General features: G+C 39.8%; 2 protein-coding genes across 7 annotated transcripts; both read right to left on the reverse strand.

Annotated features, from left to right (window-relative positions):
- Positions 1-699: 699 nt before the first annotated feature.
- On the reverse strand, positions 700-7,557 carry naxe (NAD(P)HX epimerase). Of its 2 annotated transcripts, none has more exons than XM_078267746.1 (7): positions 7,471-7,557; positions 5,958-6,148; positions 5,745-5,853; positions 3,964-4,074; positions 2,669-2,779; positions 2,025-2,172; positions 700-1,364 (listed from the first exon to the last, which is right to left on the reverse strand). In XM_078267746.1, the coding sequence occupies exons 2-7, from the start codon at positions 6,128-6,130 to the stop codon at positions 1,165-1,167; spliced, it is 852 nt and encodes a 283-aa protein (XP_078123872.1). In that variant the 5' UTR covers positions 6,131-6,148; positions 7,471-7,557; the 3' UTR covers positions 700-1,164. The 2 variants fall into 2 exon arrangements, with proteins under 2 accessions (XP_078123872.1, XP_078123871.1); XM_078267745.1 differs by having other exon boundaries at positions 7,393-7,547.
- An 807-nt stretch (positions 7,558-8,364) lies between these two features.
- LOC144528876 (lamin-A-like) lies at positions 8,365-17,075 on the reverse strand. Of its 5 annotated transcripts, none has more exons than XM_078267739.1 (14): positions 16,944-17,075; positions 16,241-16,400; positions 15,396-15,745; positions 13,203-13,359; positions 12,663-12,788; positions 12,339-12,509; positions 11,952-12,077; positions 11,294-11,514; positions 10,846-11,119; positions 10,516-10,623; positions 10,299-10,418; positions 10,050-10,103; positions 8,944-9,138; positions 8,365-8,764 (listed from the first exon to the last, which is right to left on the reverse strand). In XM_078267739.1, exons 3-14 carry the CDS (start codon positions 15,731-15,733, stop codon positions 8,729-8,731), a joined length of 1,926 nt encoding a protein of 641 aa, XP_078123865.1. In that variant the 5' UTR covers positions 15,734-15,745; positions 16,241-16,400; positions 16,944-17,075; the 3' UTR covers positions 8,365-8,728. The 5 variants fall into 5 exon arrangements, with proteins under 5 accessions (XP_078123865.1, XP_078123861.1, XP_078123863.1 ...); XM_078267735.1 differs by having other exon boundaries at positions 8,944-9,141; XM_078267737.1 differs by lacking the exon at positions 16,241-16,400 and having other exon boundaries at positions 8,944-9,141.
- Between the last annotated feature and the right edge of the window lie 1,310 nt (positions 17,076-18,385).

Here is an 18,385-nt window from a genome sequence, read left to right on the forward strand (position 1 = left end):
TCTTCAAACCTCTCTCCTCCCAAACCGGTCCATAGAACCTATTAATCAAAACAATATTAATTTCTTACACACTTTTATTCTTGTATTTGTATCTTATTCTTTTTTAGCCATTTTTATTTTCATTACGTTATGTAAAGCACTTTAAATTGCCTTGTTGCCTAAAGGTGCAATAGAAATAATATTGCCTTGCCTGTACAACCTCAGCCTGTCAGTCTGTAACCAGGGCATATGAATGCGTTTGTCTGGTGCCTGTCAGTCAGTCACGCAATAGAGAACACCTGTCTGTCTCGGAAGTAAACATTAACTGCACGGCTAGCGATCTCGCTATTATATTATATTATATTATATTATATTGCAGCAAACAGTGTCTGCGTGAAGTTTTGAAAAGTGTAACCACACTTGTGTCCGCTTTGCCATGTCTCACTGTGACTTTAAGAAACTGCAGAGGCAAATGTAACTTTGTGTGTGTGTGTGTGTGTGTGTGTGTGTGTGTGTGTTATAAAAAATAGAATGTAATGGACCTGGATAGACTCTTTCCAGTTGCTAGTTGTACATTCAAGTGTTCAAGTCTTAAGATGTACTAATAAAAACTGAAAAAGTATACGTGATGATGGAGAAATCTTCTGATTTGCCAAATAAATATTTCACAGAGTTGAAATGGATGGCTGTTGTTACAGAAATAATAACAATGTAGACAACTTCTTCCATTGTTTTTTAATTTTTATGTAGCTGAAGCAACCACCACATTAAAGCTTTGTGCTTTTACGTGAAAAAAACTCTCTTCCAGAGAGCGAATAAAGCTCTATTATATCATGTTATTGGATTTAATGATAACCAATCAAATTACAAGATTTAAAAGAAATAGTTCCACATTTATGTAAACATACTGTACTTATTTGATTTATTTCCAAAGGTTTTAATTTGTGAGCTTTAGAAGTGCTAGTAGGTATATCTTACAACTTTGGACAGAGCCAGACGAGCCGTTTCTCCATTTCCAGTCTTTATGCTAAGCTAATCTAAGCTATTAACTCCAGACTCCAGCTTCGTAATTATGGCACACACAAGAGAGTGGTATTGATATTCTCATCCTCTTATTTCCCAAAAATGCTGAACTATTCTTTTACAGACAACACCCTTCCTATCATCAAACCTTCAGTACATCCCCTACAGTTGTAACACACAGTCCAGGCCGGGGTACTGAGGCAGGTTGAGCTGGTACTTCCTCTCTAGGCCCGGTGGCACAAACCGGCCTCCCAGGAAGTGGTATCGTCCTCGGAACAAGGAGGCAGACTTCTTGGGAGCAGTGAGAGAGATGAGCATGTCTGGCTGCAGGCCATCTGCACTGCCCTGCTCCACATCCCAACCTTTAAAAAAACAAAAACAGACGTGTTGTCACAATCTAGTCCAGGCTTCCTTTTCTTCTCGTTAGTGAATATGCACAGTAATAGTGGTGACAGTCAGGTCATTAGTTTTCAAGACGTTTTGGTTACAGAAGGTTTGGTCTAATGATGGCACTCCAGGAAAAGTCCAAGGGTCACTGAAAACAATAGGATTCTTCCTTTTGGGGTTCATAAACAGCCAATTTCATGCAAATTCAGTGATTGATTCTCAAAATATTCTGGTCACACATAGATCACGTAAAATCTGATAACTGCAATTACTGAACGATTCTGCTCACCAAATAAGTGATACATACAAAAAGGACTTACTTCAAGGATTCTAAGTTTTATGCATTTTCGCAACTGCCAAATTCAAATGTAATTAGTTGGAAATAGTCTATTTACACAACATGAGCAGAACAAACTTTTTCTCAGCCAACCAATCATTATGAGGCTTGACTTCATGAAACTGGCCATAGTAATTATCTTGTATCTTTAGCAAGCAAAGCAGTGGAACAAAGTATTGATTAGCAATCTGTTAGGCAGCACTTTTCCAGAAGATCCAAATTCCGTAGGAAGTACATTTTTCTTTAGTGAAAATCCTGATTCTTCTCCTTGAGAAGTGCCAAGCATGCGAGGACTGACCTGAGGGGATGTCGATGCTGGCTATGGGGGCTGTCGTCTTCTTCAGCACGTCTAGGATGGAACCAAAAGGCTCTCGCACAGCCCCCTTAAAGCTGAAGCCAAAGATGGCATCAATCACCAGGTTGTAAGCCTCGTCAATCACTTTAGCCTGAAAAAGCATTTATTTCCAGATGAAGTGTTTTTCTTTTACGTACTGCCTCAAAAGACCAACTAACATCAATGTTTTACAAAGTTAATGTGTAAAAACTCTCAACAAGTGAAAATCAAGTCAACTTTATTGTCAATTCTGCAACATGTGCCAGACATACAGAGCAATTGAAAATACGTTTCTCTCCGACTCACGGTGCAGTTGTTAGAAGTTGCAGATCTGCAACTTGAAATTATCAGTAAATGACTCTGCATCATTACGTTACTGAGTATATTATTGACTGGGATGGCTGTTCAAAACTCTGAGTCTAATTCCCCCACAGAGACCATTTAGGCTTCATCTACTCTAAACTGCAGCCTCACTTAGCAAGACCCAACGATGTGTAATACAATACATTCATATCTTGAAATAAAATGCACACTCATGAACACAATATGCAGAATAATTGTCTTCACCACTGTGAATAACACTGCTGCATTAATGATTAACACCAAACCTCAGGCATCTCAGTCAGGAAGGGTATCTCCATTTTCTTGCACTGTGTGGTCAGGCCCTGGAACAGAGGTTTGTTTGGCCTCTTCGGGTACAAGATGGTAGGTTCGTAACCCTGTAAGAGGACACACAAAGTGGCAGGAAACATTCTTCATAGTTTGAAATTTGAAAACAGCCAGTTAAAGTTAATCTCCACTCTGCACAGACCAGTTTGATGAAAGTAAAAGGGTAAAGAATGCCTTCAGATTGGTTCAAAGCTGCCACTGAGGATTTATTTAGCAAAGACTGTCCTGAAATGGTCTTCTGTTAGCACTACTTACCCGCCTGAAGTCAGAATCCAGCCAAATACACTAATGGAGCAGTAATATAGTGTGCTGTGCAGCAAGGTTGGAAGAAGTATCCTCTAGGATCCTTTATTTCAGTAAAATAAGTAATATCTCACTGTAAAAAAATACTCCATTACCAGTAAAAGTCCTGCATTCAAAATCTTAGTTGAGTAAAAGTACAAAAGTAAAAGTACTACTAATAACGCGTAGGGCAATTTAATTAAAAACCTTAATCATGTAGATCCTAGACATTTCTGGAAATAATTGAGTCCGCCAAACGTTATTTTGCAGTGCAATATATCAATCTGTTTTAAGTTAAAACTCTGAGCTGTAGCTGAGAAGGGTCTGGGGAAGGTTCATTCACAGCCCATTGACAAAGGGACCAACGGACGCCGCTCAAATGCCTCTGTGCGCAATTGGATAGTCCTTCAATCAATCAGACCAACGATCCGGGTGACGTAGCAGCGACAGCGGCATCAACGGGTTGCTGCACTTCGGTGGCCGTCATGTTGAATATAAACAAAAAGCTGCTTGCCGTCGCTGCGCTGTCGTCATCGTGTAAAGCCTGCCTCAACGGTTGTGATTGGTGCCTCGATTTGGAAAAATTGGAAATGGGCTTGAATGGGCTCTTGGCCAGACCGACTTGCAGAGCAAATCTCAAATTTGCCGGAAGTTCGTCAGGGTTCTCCCAGGCTAGATTATCGGTGAAAATAGGTTGAAATATCCCTACTACATTTCAAGGACTTGATTTCAGACTAAAATTACTTAACAAGACGGCACTTTCTTTTCATTGAATGCATGTTTTAGAAGATCATGATGAAAAAACATCTGCAAAGTAAAATAACTAGCTATAGCTGTTAAATATAGTGGAATAGGAGTATAAAAAACATTAAATAGGAAATACTCATGTGAAGTTTTCCACCACTGCTGCAGAGTACAGTATCTTACTGCCACACAAGTAAAGGACACTCACAAAGAGTTTAAGATGTCGGGCACAGACCAGGCCATCGCCTCCGTTGTTACCTGGTCCACAAATCACCAGCAGAGAAGGTCTGGCCTTGACCAGGGAAGTCAGTGGATACGCCTGCAGGAAAAAACAGACAGAACAAGATTTTCTCTACAGCAGCTACTTAAGATGTAGTCAGAAGACGGAGTCATCAGATTATTCCCCTCTACAGGCAGTAATCGCATTCAGACATTTCCATCTACTGTAAATGCAAAACCTGGTTTCTCGGTAACACATCTTGACTTTTGATGGAGAAACCAAGTATACCTGATATCAAAAAGGTCTTTAAAGTGTGTGCATGTGCATTGAAAAAAACACCAGTCAGTAGGAAAGATCATGCTGCAATTGTTTTTGGAGGAATTATACAGTGTTGACAATAATCAATTATAATGTTAAAGGGGTTGCTATGGTTGTTGTTTTCATTGTCTGTATCTATTCTACTTCACTGTAATAATTATATTCACATTTAAAAATAGAACTACATTTTTACTTTTTGTGTGCATTTATCTGCTGTTGCTTTTTGTCTGTTGCCTGATAACAGATCACATCACATGAAAATTGCTGTTTTTTTTAATAATCAGACAAATACAACACATGTAGACACATTATCCAGATTCCTGCCTTAAACTGGCCACACACCAGCACATTGCTTAGTGGGCTGCAACAAAGACTATTTTCAATATCGATTAATATGGTGATTATTTTCTCTGCAGTGTTTCCTCTAGAATGTTTTTTCAGACGGTAACGTAGGGTGATTTAACGTCACCGCTCATTTTACACACAGTTTAACAACAAATCAAAACGTTGAGTGAACATTACTAGCTACATTTTTCATGTTGGTTTTGAGCGGTATGCACCCCCACTAACCTGGAAAACGGTTTTAAATCAGTAACGTCACTACAGTGTGTCGGAGGAATAAACACAGACTCCTGCAGAGGCGAGTCAGAGGCAGAGGGGCCGTCACAGCAGCGTGACTAACATTAGCTTCTTGTCTCATCTGGGGTCTGATAAACAGTAAATTCATCAACTTCAGTGTCCACAATGCTATTTTCCAATAAACTGTAGAGGTCATATTTCACGGGTGTGAGTGCGGATTTCTGGTCGCTGTTTATCACTTATTGAGTGAAGCAGTACTCGCCCTGTTGTTTATTTGGTTGCCATAACTTTGCGAGTGAGGACGTCCTGTCACTGTTCCAGTTGCTCTGCTCACCCTAGGGGGAGAGAGAGCGGATGAAAGTTCGCTTGAGTTCAGTAGAGCAGACGGCGCTACAACTTTATGACTTTTCATAAACAGCTGAAGGAGCGGTGGTGCGCGGTGTACATAGCGGAAACCCTGTTGTGCGTCTTCCCTATTTCTGATACCGTGGCGCTGGGAATTTTACCGTGGCGGGCCGCCACTATAATATCAACATAGAGGAAACACTGCTCTGTCTCTCTCTCTATTTGTGCATTAAATGTCAGAAAAAGGTGAAAAATGGCCATTATAATTTCCCACCGTCCAAGTTAATGTCTTCAAATGTCTTTTGTCTGACCAACAGTCCAAAACCCAAAGATAGTCAGTTTACTTTCATGTATGACAAAGAAAAGCATCACATCTTTTAGAAAAAATGTCTGAAAGGATTATTCAAGTATCAAAATAGTTGTCAATAATTGTTATCAATCGACTAACTGACTAAAAGTTGCAGCTCTAGAATAAGATTAAGATGAATCATTTTTATTTGAAAATAAAGCCTTGATTGACATCTCACCCTGGCAATGGCTGTGGCACAGCTGAGTCCAGCAAGCTCCATCAGCTGGTCCACACTGAAGCCGTACTCACTGAAGAGCTCCTCATCAATGTGCTGTGCCTCCTCCTGCCTGTGGAGCATCTATAGGTCAGTTTGGACACTCCATGCGCGCACGCACACACGCACGCACAGTATATGGTTTTACTGCTCTGTGTACAAAATATAAAACTTTACCCAAGATATTTGATTGTCTGGGCCATGGTGGATGCTGGTCTGCTACTGAAACAGTCCTTTTTGTGGTCGTTAGCTGCAGCGGACAGCGGACATGTCCCTGTCTGAGCAAGGACTGCCGTGGACCTTGAGGTGACCAGGAAGCCGATCCCAAACAGAGTCCGCACACTCAACATCCAGATGGATCCAAACTCCTGGAACAGAAGAGACCACAGGGATCTAGCCTGAACTGAAGGAAAACTAAACAAAACAATAAACTATGACATGAAGCAAAGCCTGCAGGCTAATTGCACAACTCAAGTGTTGTATTTTCCCCACTAAGGAAAGCTCTGCTGCTCAGCCTGCTGACGCCGGTGCCTCCTACAGCTGCTATATTGCTTGCTTGCATTTGTTCTTTGTTCCCTCCATCCTCCTGCAGGATCACAGTCCCTAAAGGGTATTTGCATCAATCATCCCTGTTTTGCAGCTCCTGCTCAATATGATTTACAGTAAGAGATGAGAAAAGAGTCTTGTTGCCGAAGTAAATTGCATTTTAATACACAGGACTGAACTTGGTAACTAGGGCAGAGTTAAACAGAATAAAACTGCACTGAAATGATCATACCAGGTAGGGCACTTTACTCTCATTCTCTATTGATCTGTTGATTATTTATTTATTTATTTTATGACTTATAAAGTGTCAGATAATAATAATGAATAATACTTGAAAACATCCATTATATTTTCACAGAGCCCATTGTCAAATTGGTTTGTCTAAACTAATGCTGAAAAGATCAGTCGATCATTCGATTAGTTGCTTTACTAAGCTAAACACCAAACATTTGCTGGTTCCAGTTGGTTGACAGTCCAACATCCAAAACTATTACATTTACAATGATATTTAACAGAGAAAAGCAAAATTATTCACTTTTGAGAAGCTGGAACACCATATATTTGTCATTTTTACATGTCAAAAAACTTTCAAAAAATATACTGAAATGTTTGTCAATCAACTAATCATTGTCTCTACAAATCCTTTCAGTACTAATATCAAGACAACAATTAACAAGACATGAACATTAACAATTATGTTGTCTAATTTCAACATAAAAAAAAGAAAATACACTGCCACGAAGATACAACACTGAGAAAACAAATTTTACTTTATAACATGCAGCTCTATTTCATAACCTAAACTTGATTGTGCACATATTAGTTGATGTCAACGCACGTCATGTTGATATTATTTTATGTGATTATCTTGATTTTGTCAGTTGCACACACCTGTATAAGCTTTACTAATTAGCAACTTTAGCAAAAAGCAACTAGCTAACGTTAGTTAGAAAGATCAAGTTGTACTTATGAATGTAGTCTAATTACAGGCCAAGTTGTTGCTAGCTAACATTCTGCTTTAGCCTGACTTTTCTTGACTTCGTAACAAATTATCAATGACACTCACCAAACGTTAGCAAGCCTTTCTTTAAAACAACTTCACATGCACGTTTTCATTTTCAAACAATGCAGTGACACAACTTACAGATCAATAATATAGTGAGAAAGAGGTAGGAGTCGTGCGACAACACTTGCAGCTCAATAGTGTCACCCACTTCCGGGTTTAAAAAATGTAAACACTGCTCTAATTTCAAAATAAAAGTCCTACCTCTGGAAAAAAGTGTGCTGTACCATCTAACCTAGTATTGCTTCACTTGGGTAGAAATACTTCACTATAAAGATAGTCAATGTAGAGTTAAAAGTCCTGAGTACTTCTTCCTTGAGTAAAAATACAGAAGAATTGTTTGTTGTTTTTTAAATTTATCAACAAAAAGGTACTCACAGAATGGCCCCTTTTAGAGGGGTATATTATATCATATTATTGGAGTCTCATTATTGTTGAGCATGTAAGCATCATATTAATGATGTATTTTAAATCTTAATCTGTAAATTAACTATAGCTGGAAGATTAATATAGAAAATGGAGTAACAGTAGAAAGCTGCCTTGAAGTACTTGAGTACAGTACTGAAGTAAATGTGCTTTATTATTGCACATAACAATAATACCTTATCACTATACTTGTATTATCTATTGTGATAGACACCTGAATAATGGGAAATATTCAACTCTTATTTCTCTTATTTTGAATGAAGTTGGTGTATGTATACAATAATCTGAAGTAAACATTTTTCTTGTGTTGATGTTTTAAATGTTGACTGTTTTAAATATAGCCTCCAGTATGATTAAAAGAAATCAATAATTCACTTTTTGTGGTCTTCGATTTTTAAAAGGCAAAGGACCATCCATGCAAAATGAATCACAGTCGGTCAGTTAAATAGATTTAACCACATAATTACAAAGCCTGCCCGTTACTATAATATAATATGAACTATACTGAACTTAGACAGCTTTCACATCATTATTGTTGAACAAGACACATTCTGAAAAAATGTTTATTGATATAAGCAACAACAAAAATAGGATACACCATATTCTGTAGACCTGTAGCAAGGTTGGAGTCGGATTACTTAGAAGCAAATTCTATTCAAAATAAATGTATTTAGGATATTTCCAGCCCTTAATACAAATACAAGTGACTGCTTTAAATTCACCATTTAAATTCAAGAAAGTATTTCATAAGCATGCCTATGTACATAAAAAAAAGTGGTATAACGTTTTATTGCATACATTATCTTAAAGATTATTCCAAAGTACATGAACTGAAATTAATAACTACTGGTAACTAAAGGAATAATAACTGAAAACTAATAGAGTTGAAGTGTTTCAGCGTGGATCCAGGGGCTCACATAATTGGACAGTTCTCCATTCTGGCTCCAGTCTAAGAGAAATGATTGACAAAGTTACAATCAGCATACATACATCAATTCAAAACATCAATTAGGCACTTTGATCTTTAAATACAGAAAAACACTCTTGCTTCAGCCTCCAAGAGGAGCTGCATTATTTAAAAGGTTTAAAAGGAAGTCATATAACAGTTGTATGTGTTGCAGTGCCCACCTTGCGAGGAGTGCTGGCGCTGAAGACGTAGGAGTGCGGCAGTAGACCCTCAGAGATGCCTCCGCTGCGGAAGGAGCGGGAGGCTGAGGACATGGAGCAGTTGCTGGATTTGTCTGAAGGAAGTCCGCAGGAGCCACAGACCACCGTCCGGCTCCGCAGGTTGTACTCACTGTCTCCACAGGTGCTGTGAGCCACCTGCTGAGGCAAAGAGATAGATTCAGTGTAAACATCAGAGCATTTAATATGAACACACTGGAAATCGGCTAATACATCTCATGCATGATTGTTTGGTTGTTGTAATCCTGTGGGGATAACTCTGAAGGCCCATGGGAGAGAGCTCCAAAAGATTTTTGAAAGGGGATGCAGAATTAAACGTTAAACTTGATGAAACAATTAGTTGATCAACAGAAAATTATATCAACAACTATTTTAATAATTGATTATTTATTTTAGTCATTTTTCAATCAAAAAATGCTAAATATTCCCTGGCTGTAGCTTCTTAAAGTGTAGATTTGCTGATAGTTTTTTTTTTATTTATATGATACCTTTGGGTTTTGGACCATTGGTATTACAAAATAAGCAATGGGAATATGTCTCTTTTGGTAATTTTCTTTGTGGACATTGTGATGGCCATTTTTCACTATGTTCTTACATTTTATAGACAAAGTAATGGATTAGTTGATACAGAAAATAATCTGCAGATTAATCAATAATAAAATGTACCATTCATTTTATTATGCTAAAATATCTGGTTGTTTTTCCACTCTTTCAGACCATTATAAAGCAACTATAATGAGCAAAGTTTATCTGTTTCTGCATCATGTCAGTGCACATGGCCAACTTCCAATATCAACATTAATTTGATTTATCAGGACAATCTGTACCGCACTCAGATTGATTTTTTTGAAGTGTTAAAATAGCAGATTTAATATTTCTGGGATTCTGAAAAGCAATGTTTAGTGTTCAAGGTGTTGTGGGTCTAATTCAACGTACACCAGCTCTATTTATTATGACAATTAGGCAGCTGGTGAATGTTGCTAAATGCTTTTTGGTCCTGCAGACTTCTGTGTTATTACATGCTATGTTATCAATATACTTTCTCTCACCATGTCATCATCTTCTTCAAACTGTGTGCGGGTGACCTTCCTCATTGCCATTTCCTGGAGGACAAAGTATGATAGTATTTGTTTATATATTCATTTATTAATATATACATTGTTTGCTTATTTCTGACACTTTAAAGCTCAGTGCATAGAACTTGACACCAGTACCGTGGACATAACAAAACTTAATGTAATCATAGTATTTTAGGCTTAAATGAAGTACTATAAGTTTGACTGGTAAATTTAAAATACCTCTCCATTGGCACTGATCAGGGTGGTCTGGAACAGGTCTCCAGTGCCCCAAGAGGGCTGAGTCTTCCACACCAGGTCAGAGGGAGGGTTGTGGGTTCCACCAGCACCAGAGGCCCAGATCTGTCAACCGTGGTAAAGGTACAGCAGGGTGAGGTATTTGTAACTGTGTTCATCGCTGTGCTGATTTGTGACTCCGCTAAGTAAAGGGGTTTCTTACCGTGACCCTCTGGCCGGCCTTCAAGGTGAATTTTAGCGGGAACTTGAAGATGATAGGAGCCCCAGATCCCACCTGCCGCTTTAACTGCCAGTTCCCCAAGTTCTGATCCTGATGGTTGGATAAAAAGATGGCAGTTATTTTTTTATAGTGTCAGATCCTCCAACTCAAATCTGGCCTCTAATAAAAATGTCAGAAAGTTGTGGACAACATGCTCGTATTGACCAACCACAACGTGTGCAACTTTAGCAGAAAGAGTAATTGGTTTCCACACACAGGGCTTCTCAGGTTATATTCTATTTAATTATCCCATCATTTTGTTTATCTTCTCACCTCATCTGATTTGTTGCTGAGTCTGACATATTTCCCTTCCAGGTCCACCTCGTCCACAGTGACCCGTCCGCTGGCTGAGGCCTGCTGGGTGATGCGAGTGCGGGCCACAGCTCCACCTGCGATGCTGGAAGCCTCGCTGTCAGTGTCGTTGTGTCGGCGCCTCTTGGCAGGAGAGCTCTGCGCGTTGTAGTGAACTGATCGAGAGAGAGCTCCTGAAGTAGAGGAACGACTTCCTGTCATTTTGGTGGGCGGAGGGCTGGGGGAGAGACGCAGCCTGCAGGGACAAAAATAAAACAAAAACATGATGTTTATTAACCAGGGAGGAGAAAAGTGTGAGAGGCAGTGGAAGAGGTATGACTGACAACTCTGTAGCAAAGAGAAAATCATAATTCAATTACTGCAAGCCTCTTATTTTATTGAATACAGTCATTGTGAGGGGCCAACATACCTCTGCTCCTCCCCTTCCAGCAGCTTCCTGTAAGCGCATATCTCCATGTCCAGAGCCAGCTTGACATCCAGAAGTTCCTGGTACTCATCCAGCTGCTGTTGCATTTGCTGCCTCATCTCAGCCATTTCTCTGTCTTTCTCCCCCAGCAGGCGACGGGTGTTGTCCCGCTCCCGAGACAGGGCGTCCTCCAGGTCCCTTACCTTCGCCTCGCGGGCCGCCAGCTAGATCAGACAGAAGAATCACACATTTACATGATGTGTTTTATACTGTGTCTGTGTTTTTAAGCTCAGCCAAAAGATGGTGATGTGTGTATATTTGTTCTTAGAAAATAAAAAAATAAAAAACAGGAAAATCTGATTGACATGTGAAAACGTAACATTACATTTTGTGCAACAAGAGCACAACTAAACTTTTAAATGAACTATTGAACTTCATATAGAGTATACATTGTTTACATCTTAATCTCTGTAAATGTATAAACAGATCTTTTGGTTTATGTTGTGCTTTAAAATAAGGGAAAACTTCAAATAATGCCCCTTTTGCTATAAATCTGCACATGTTCTTCATGATGCAATGCGTTATGCACACAAGCATCGTGCATAAGGCTTAAGTCACGATAAGAACCCTGAATGTGATCTGTGTGCTCATTTCACTTCACCTGTTTCTGCAGCTGGCTGAGCTGAGAGGACATGGACTCCAGGCGGGTTCGTGTCTGCTGGAGCTCCTCATGTGCTGCTCCAACCAGGTGGCTGCTCCTGTCTGCTGACTGACGAGCATTTTCCAGCTGACAGAGAGAAACAACAAGGTAGAAAACCACCAAATCATTCAATAATTACGCTGCAGTCTGACTCTCAATTTGCTTCATTAGTACCTATTTGTGAAACTGCATGGCTGCTGCAAATCAAAACTGTCCTACCAAAACACTTAATGAATTCCTATGTTATGATGTTTTGGATATTTATTCTGTGCTGTCATGTTTATCTTCCACTGAAACCCTCGTTTTTTTTGTTTTTTTTTAGCTTATAACAATAAATTGATGGTCTACCTTGGAATTGTAGGTCTTCTCAATCTCATCTTTGTACATTTTGACCTGCAGTTCGTGCTGGCTACGCATGTCCACCAGCGCCTCTGCCAACTTGCTTTCAAAGTCCTGCTGGTGGCCATTGTCCAACTCAACCATGCGGGACTCATGACGCCGCTTTATCTCCCGTAGTTCCTGTTGGAGGATTACAAAAACAGAATCATTTTCACTCCCAAATACATATACATGGGGGGGGGGTTAAACTAATGTATGAAAGAAAGAAGTGGAGAAAGTGAAAGTTTCTTTTTAAAATGATGAATTCATGATAAGAACTTTTCTCAGTCTAACCTCAGAGTGGAGGTTCCTCGAAAACTCCAGCTCCTCTTTGAGGGTCTGGATGCGATTCTCTCCGTCCACCCTCCTTAGCATCTCATCCTGCAGTTGCTTCTTGGCATCGGCCAAACTGGTTTCCAGCTAAGAAAGGACAACAGGAACGGATTATTAGTACAAAAACAGAGCACAAACATTCACATAAACAGGCAGCAGAGTGCATAAATATGCAGTAAATAAAGTTAGAGGGCAGGAGAGTCAGGAGACTGTTCTTTAATCAAAATGTCTGTTTAAGCAGCCATGACAGAAAGGCTGACACACACCAATACTGAATATTATATTTTATTTTAAATTCTGGGCTTATGAGTCCCTTTCAAAACTCCAATGGAAAAACTTAGAAGTAAATAGCAAGTGGTAAAGGCAAACAATAGGATTGTAACTGTGTCTTTGATAAGCTGGCCCTCACCAAGAGGGGGTGAGCTTGTAGGATAACTGCAGAAAGATTGACCCCAGATGTGTTTCCACTGAGCTATAAATTGAGCGTGGGTTTAGGTATACCTTGGCAAGTTGCGCCTTCAGGTCCCTGTTTTCCACCTCGAGGTTACGCTTCTCTCCCAGAGCCGTGGTCAAGGACGCATCCTTGGAGTTCAGCAGAGCCTCCAGGTCTTTGAGCCTCTGCAACGCTCCAGCCAAATCTGACTCCTTTTTGGTGTTCCTGCAAAGACACAAAGAGCCTCAGATGTTTCATCTTGCTGGATGTGTTTTCAGCATTTAATACATAGAATAGGGGAGACATTCATTTTGCTTTGTAAGTTAAGAACCAAGTGGAAACTGAATTACTACAGTTTCCTTTACACAGTCTAATGAAGAAAATATGAGCTATTTTTGAATAAGGATGTAGCCCGGATAGAAACGGGAAAGACCTTGGTGCATATGACTCATAGGCCACAATGATCTACATCCAATCCCATGTATGTGGTAGCCACAGACCACAGCCGTTAGTGTTTAGCTGAGACGCTGCCATGGCAACGGCTTGGCTTTGCCAAACACACATCGACTGTCGTCTCAATATTTATGGAAAAAAAAGGAGGCAAGAGTGGAGCTGCCACGTATTGTGTGCATAATGATTACTTTGGTGAAGGAGGAGAAACTGGGGAAAGAGTTAGTCATCAAGCTCTGGATGTGGCAGCATGGGAAGGAGTCGGAGTAGAAGTCCAACATCAAACTGCAGTGAGCAATGAGGAGGGTATGCTGGAGCCAGGGAGTGGCCCCGGCAGCAGGGCAACGCTGCTCAGAGTGTCAGCAATGAAGCATCAGCTATTAAAAGCTCATGTGTAACTGTGTTCTGACGCTGTAGATCACATGCAGAAATGTTTTTAGATATTACCACTGTAATCACAAACTCTCTCATTCATGCTTTAATGGACAATTTGAGAAAGATTTAGCTGAACATGGGGATTCCAGAAGCCTTGAGGCAGCTGTTTCCTCTCATCAGATAAACTGAATATCTGGTTCAGTTGAGTCTTTTTGTTTTATTAAAGTGCTCATATTATGCTTTTTGGCTTTTTTCTTTTTTTAGCTTTAGCTAAAACAGAGAGCTCAACACAGAGTGAAAAGAGGAGCTGCAGCAATGTGCAGTACAACAAAAATATGGTGTTAATTGAAAATTAAACCACGTAAACCTATTCTGATATAAGCATGATATGAGCACTTTAAAGGGTATTCCAGGTTGATTTGGTTTAGTTTTGACTAAAAACCTTTATAATCTTGGAAAAGCAACATCATTTTTGCTCTGTTTGCTCTCGTTACCTGTTGTCTACAGTTATATTGTAAATACAATCCAAGAAGGTTAGGTAATTCTGATTTTCTGATTCTAAAGTTTGCTAACATTAGCCACCATACTGGTCATACCAGACCACGTGAGGATGCAACAGCAAAACTCCTGAGTGTATTGTATTGTATTCCTCTTTGACTTTTGACTATTGAATTGAGTGAAAGTGCATTTTTTGTTTTGCTTATGAACTCAGCTTTTCATTTGTAAGAGGAATATTGTGTTATTTCGTCTTTTAAAAGTTACATAGTCTTGCTTTAATTGTGGAGAAACTACATCTCATAGATGCATATGGGTGCTTTAAAAGTGCCCTGCCACACAAACCCGTTTTTACTTGCATTTTTTAAAATACGTTAGGTCCATATGTGTTATGTCGTGAATGTGAAAATGAACTGCTACCTCATCTGTCAGCTCTAGCCACTGAAAAGAAATAAGCGGAGAAATCAGGCCAATTACAAAAGCTGGTCAGTCTGATGTGGTGTTGCCTGAGCCCATTACTATTCATGAGCTCGCCCAGTTGCGCTCATTGGCTAGCTGTTAGCCAATCAGAGTCAAGCAGCTTAGCTCGTTGATTCAGAACTGGCACAAATCGAGCTGAGTCTTCCTGCTTTCTATACCACGCTAGAATGGCTTGAAACAAGGTAACCAAGGCATTTTTTCCACAAAAAAATGTTACAGAGTCCACGGTAGAACTTCAGACATTACCACAAAGTAATGAAATACGTGTGGCAGGGCACCTTTAAAGGAAGCTTATGGGCTGAGACACACATAAAAACTTCCCCCACACCCCAACGCTTATCAATGTAACTTCTGTTACTATTTTTTTTCTCCACTAGCACACACATGCATACATAGAAAACACACTGTAGAAATAGCTGTCAGATTTAGATTTTGGACCGGAGTGATGTGTTGCAACCCACCTTGCTTTCAGCTCCTTGTAGTCCTCTCGCAGCTTGGCCAGCTCCAGCTGCAGACGTGCTCGCTCTTTGGCCACAGAGTCCAGAGTCTGACGGGCATCGGCCAGCTCGGTCTCATAAGCGGCCTTCAGGCCCGTCAGCTCCCGGCTGACCTCGGTCTCTGACTCAGTGATGCGCAGACGCAGGCCGGCGTTCTCAGTCTCCAGAGAGCGCACCTTGTCAATGTAGACGGCCAGTCGGTCGTTGAGGTTGCACAGGTCATCCTTCTCCTGGAGCCGCGTGATACGGTTCGGGGATAGTGGTGTGTTGGCACCTCGGGGAGTGTTTTTGGGTGTCGCCATTGCACTTTTATCCTTTCAAAAACACACGATTATCAACTCAATTATTCTGAAATTATATTTGTTCATGCATACTGCCATTATAGTGTACTTAGTACTATTAAAACACAACTTTACTAGGAGGATGGAGGAAGTTGGCCATGCAGTTCAGTCTACAAATCTACATTCAACAATCTGCTATTATTAAAATAAATCCAGAAAACAATGAAAAGCATGCCTAATACATCCATAAAAGTGGATTTTTACTTATTTAAGGAAAAGTGTGGATCTGTGAACTTCCATCTGAGTAAAACATAGTCATAGCTACAAGTTTAGAATTCAAAAGAAAACATAATTCACTGTAAAGTGTGCAGTTTCCAGAAGCTTCCAACTCTTTTGAGTGCAGTGACATAAAACATACAAAAGACAGAGTATAATTAATCAAAAGACATGGGAGGGGTTGTCGACTCCACCCAAAGATCAAAGTTAAGTCTCTGCACAAAAGATGTCAACTTTGTCAGGAAGATTTACCTTTTTAAAGTTGGTCAGAAGAAGATAAAACTCTGCTCCGACGATATTCTAGACTTCTCCGTTAGTTTTGTATTATCTTGTGATCAGAGTTTCTCTCTTAGTTCTCCAACCCTCTTCAGTCTGTTCAGTTACTCAGTTACTGTGCTGTCTGCAAATCCATCTGTGGGTGCCCATGTAGGAAAGAATGAGATGGGAGGAGAGAGGTTGGCCTCAAGTTTGGCACTTGGTAGGTGCTTGTTCCCCTCTCTCTCTCTCTCTCTCTCTCTCTCTCTCTCTCTCTCTCTCTCTCTCCCACTGTACTGGGTGTGCAAACTGAATGAATGAGTCACCCATACATACATACAAGGGATAATTTCATGCAGCTCTATTGCCTGAGAGTTGAGTTGTAATTTACAGTGTTTGACTCAAGCCACAGTGCTCCAACTTCTCCAATAATTTCAAATGAACAAGTTATATAAGAGGTTCAAAAGATAGTTTTAACCCTTAAATACAGAACGGGGGTTTTCAGGAGATACTGATTTTTTTTTTTTTTAGATCAATTTTTTATTATTTTTATATTTTTGAACATACAGAACATACAAATACAATTGAACAAGAACAAAAACCCTCACCGACCCCCCACCCTCTGCGGTCTTGAGGAAAACAAAACAAACAAATAAGCAAAAAAAAACAAAAAAACAAAAATAACACCTTGCCTACTCACTCTCCTCTGCTTCTTGTGATGCAGAGGTCATTAGGACTGATATTTGTGCTGCTGCTCCTTTCCATAGGTCTATAGTCGATGATTTGGCTTTGTTAATCCTTGCTGTAGAGAGCTCAAGCATAACTATGTCTAGAAAATATGCCAACCACTGTTTTATACAAAGCGAGTGGGAGGGGCTATCATTTTCTTGGTTGCGGTTCAGCCAAATTTTCAAGCAAGTGTAATTTAGAGTCGTCATTAAGTAACAAAACAATCGGGTCAGTAGGAATTCAACATCCTATCACATCAGATATTATTGATGTTGTTTTATTCCAGAACTCATGCACCTGTTCACACTCCCAGACCATGTGTAGGAAAGTTCCAGTTTGTTCAGGTAGACAGAATGTGCAATAGGGAGTAGGAATGACTTTAGAGACGTATCTCTTCTGAGGTGTCCAATATGTCTTATGGCATATGTTGAAGTGGATCTGCTGGTGATTTGGGTTCTTGGAACAGTGGAAAATGTTGTCCCAAACTGTCTCCCAATTAATTGCGTTCCCCTCAGGGCTTAGTTCTCGCTCCCATTTCCTTGCTATTGGGAGTTCTCCTATGGAGGCTTGCATCAATTTGGCATAGATCTTGGACGCTAATCCTCTCACCGGAAAATCAACAAACCATTTAATGACTGGGTGCGGCTGAAGACTGTTTCCCCATGGCACTCCATAACATTTTAGGGCTGATCTTAAGCACAGATACAAGAAGAAGGATAGGAGATACTGACTTGAGATAACAAACCTAAACATGCTAGCAGACCCCAGTACTGTATTACTGGTTTTCTTCTGCAAACTTACAGTTTGAAAGATTTTGTAACCAATTTAAACCTAAGCGGCCTGATGGTGAGCCAATCATTACAAACAAACGACACATTTTGGGGAAATATGTAGATGCACAAGACATCTATACATAATTCCATTTGATGGCATGGCGCAGCCAAATAAATAATAAGGATTCATTGTATTTCTATGGGTGCAGCCATAAAAGAGTCTTGGGTTTGAATATTTTATAACTTTGTATTTTATTTTACTGTAAACATCATATACTGCGGCTTCAATGAAAAGTTAGAACAAGCTGATACAGCATATAGCCTTCTGTATGTGATAATGTCAGACGGTGCAATAATATTTATTTTCCAACCTTGAAGCTATGGGAAATAAAATATAAACACTGGATGTTAAGAGGTCAAATAGCCATTTCTTTTAAATGAATGCATTGTATTTATTACACATTTCTATCAGATGATCCGGCAGACCCCAATTACTGGTTTTCTTTTGAAAATGTTATGTTTGGCTGTGTAATTAACATTAAATATTATTAAGAGGCAATTTCTTTGAACAAATGAGTTAAAATGTGTTATTGAATACTTTAGACCCTGCTGCTGTGTTGAAGGTTAAGGCCTCAGTGTG

The sequence above is a fragment of the Sander vitreus genome, chromosome 14, assembly GCF_031162955.1.
Source record: "Sander vitreus isolate 19-12246 chromosome 14, sanVit1, whole genome shotgun sequence".
In the NCBI taxonomy this organism is placed as follows: Eukaryota; Metazoa; Chordata; class Actinopteri; order Perciformes; family Percidae; genus Sander; species Sander vitreus.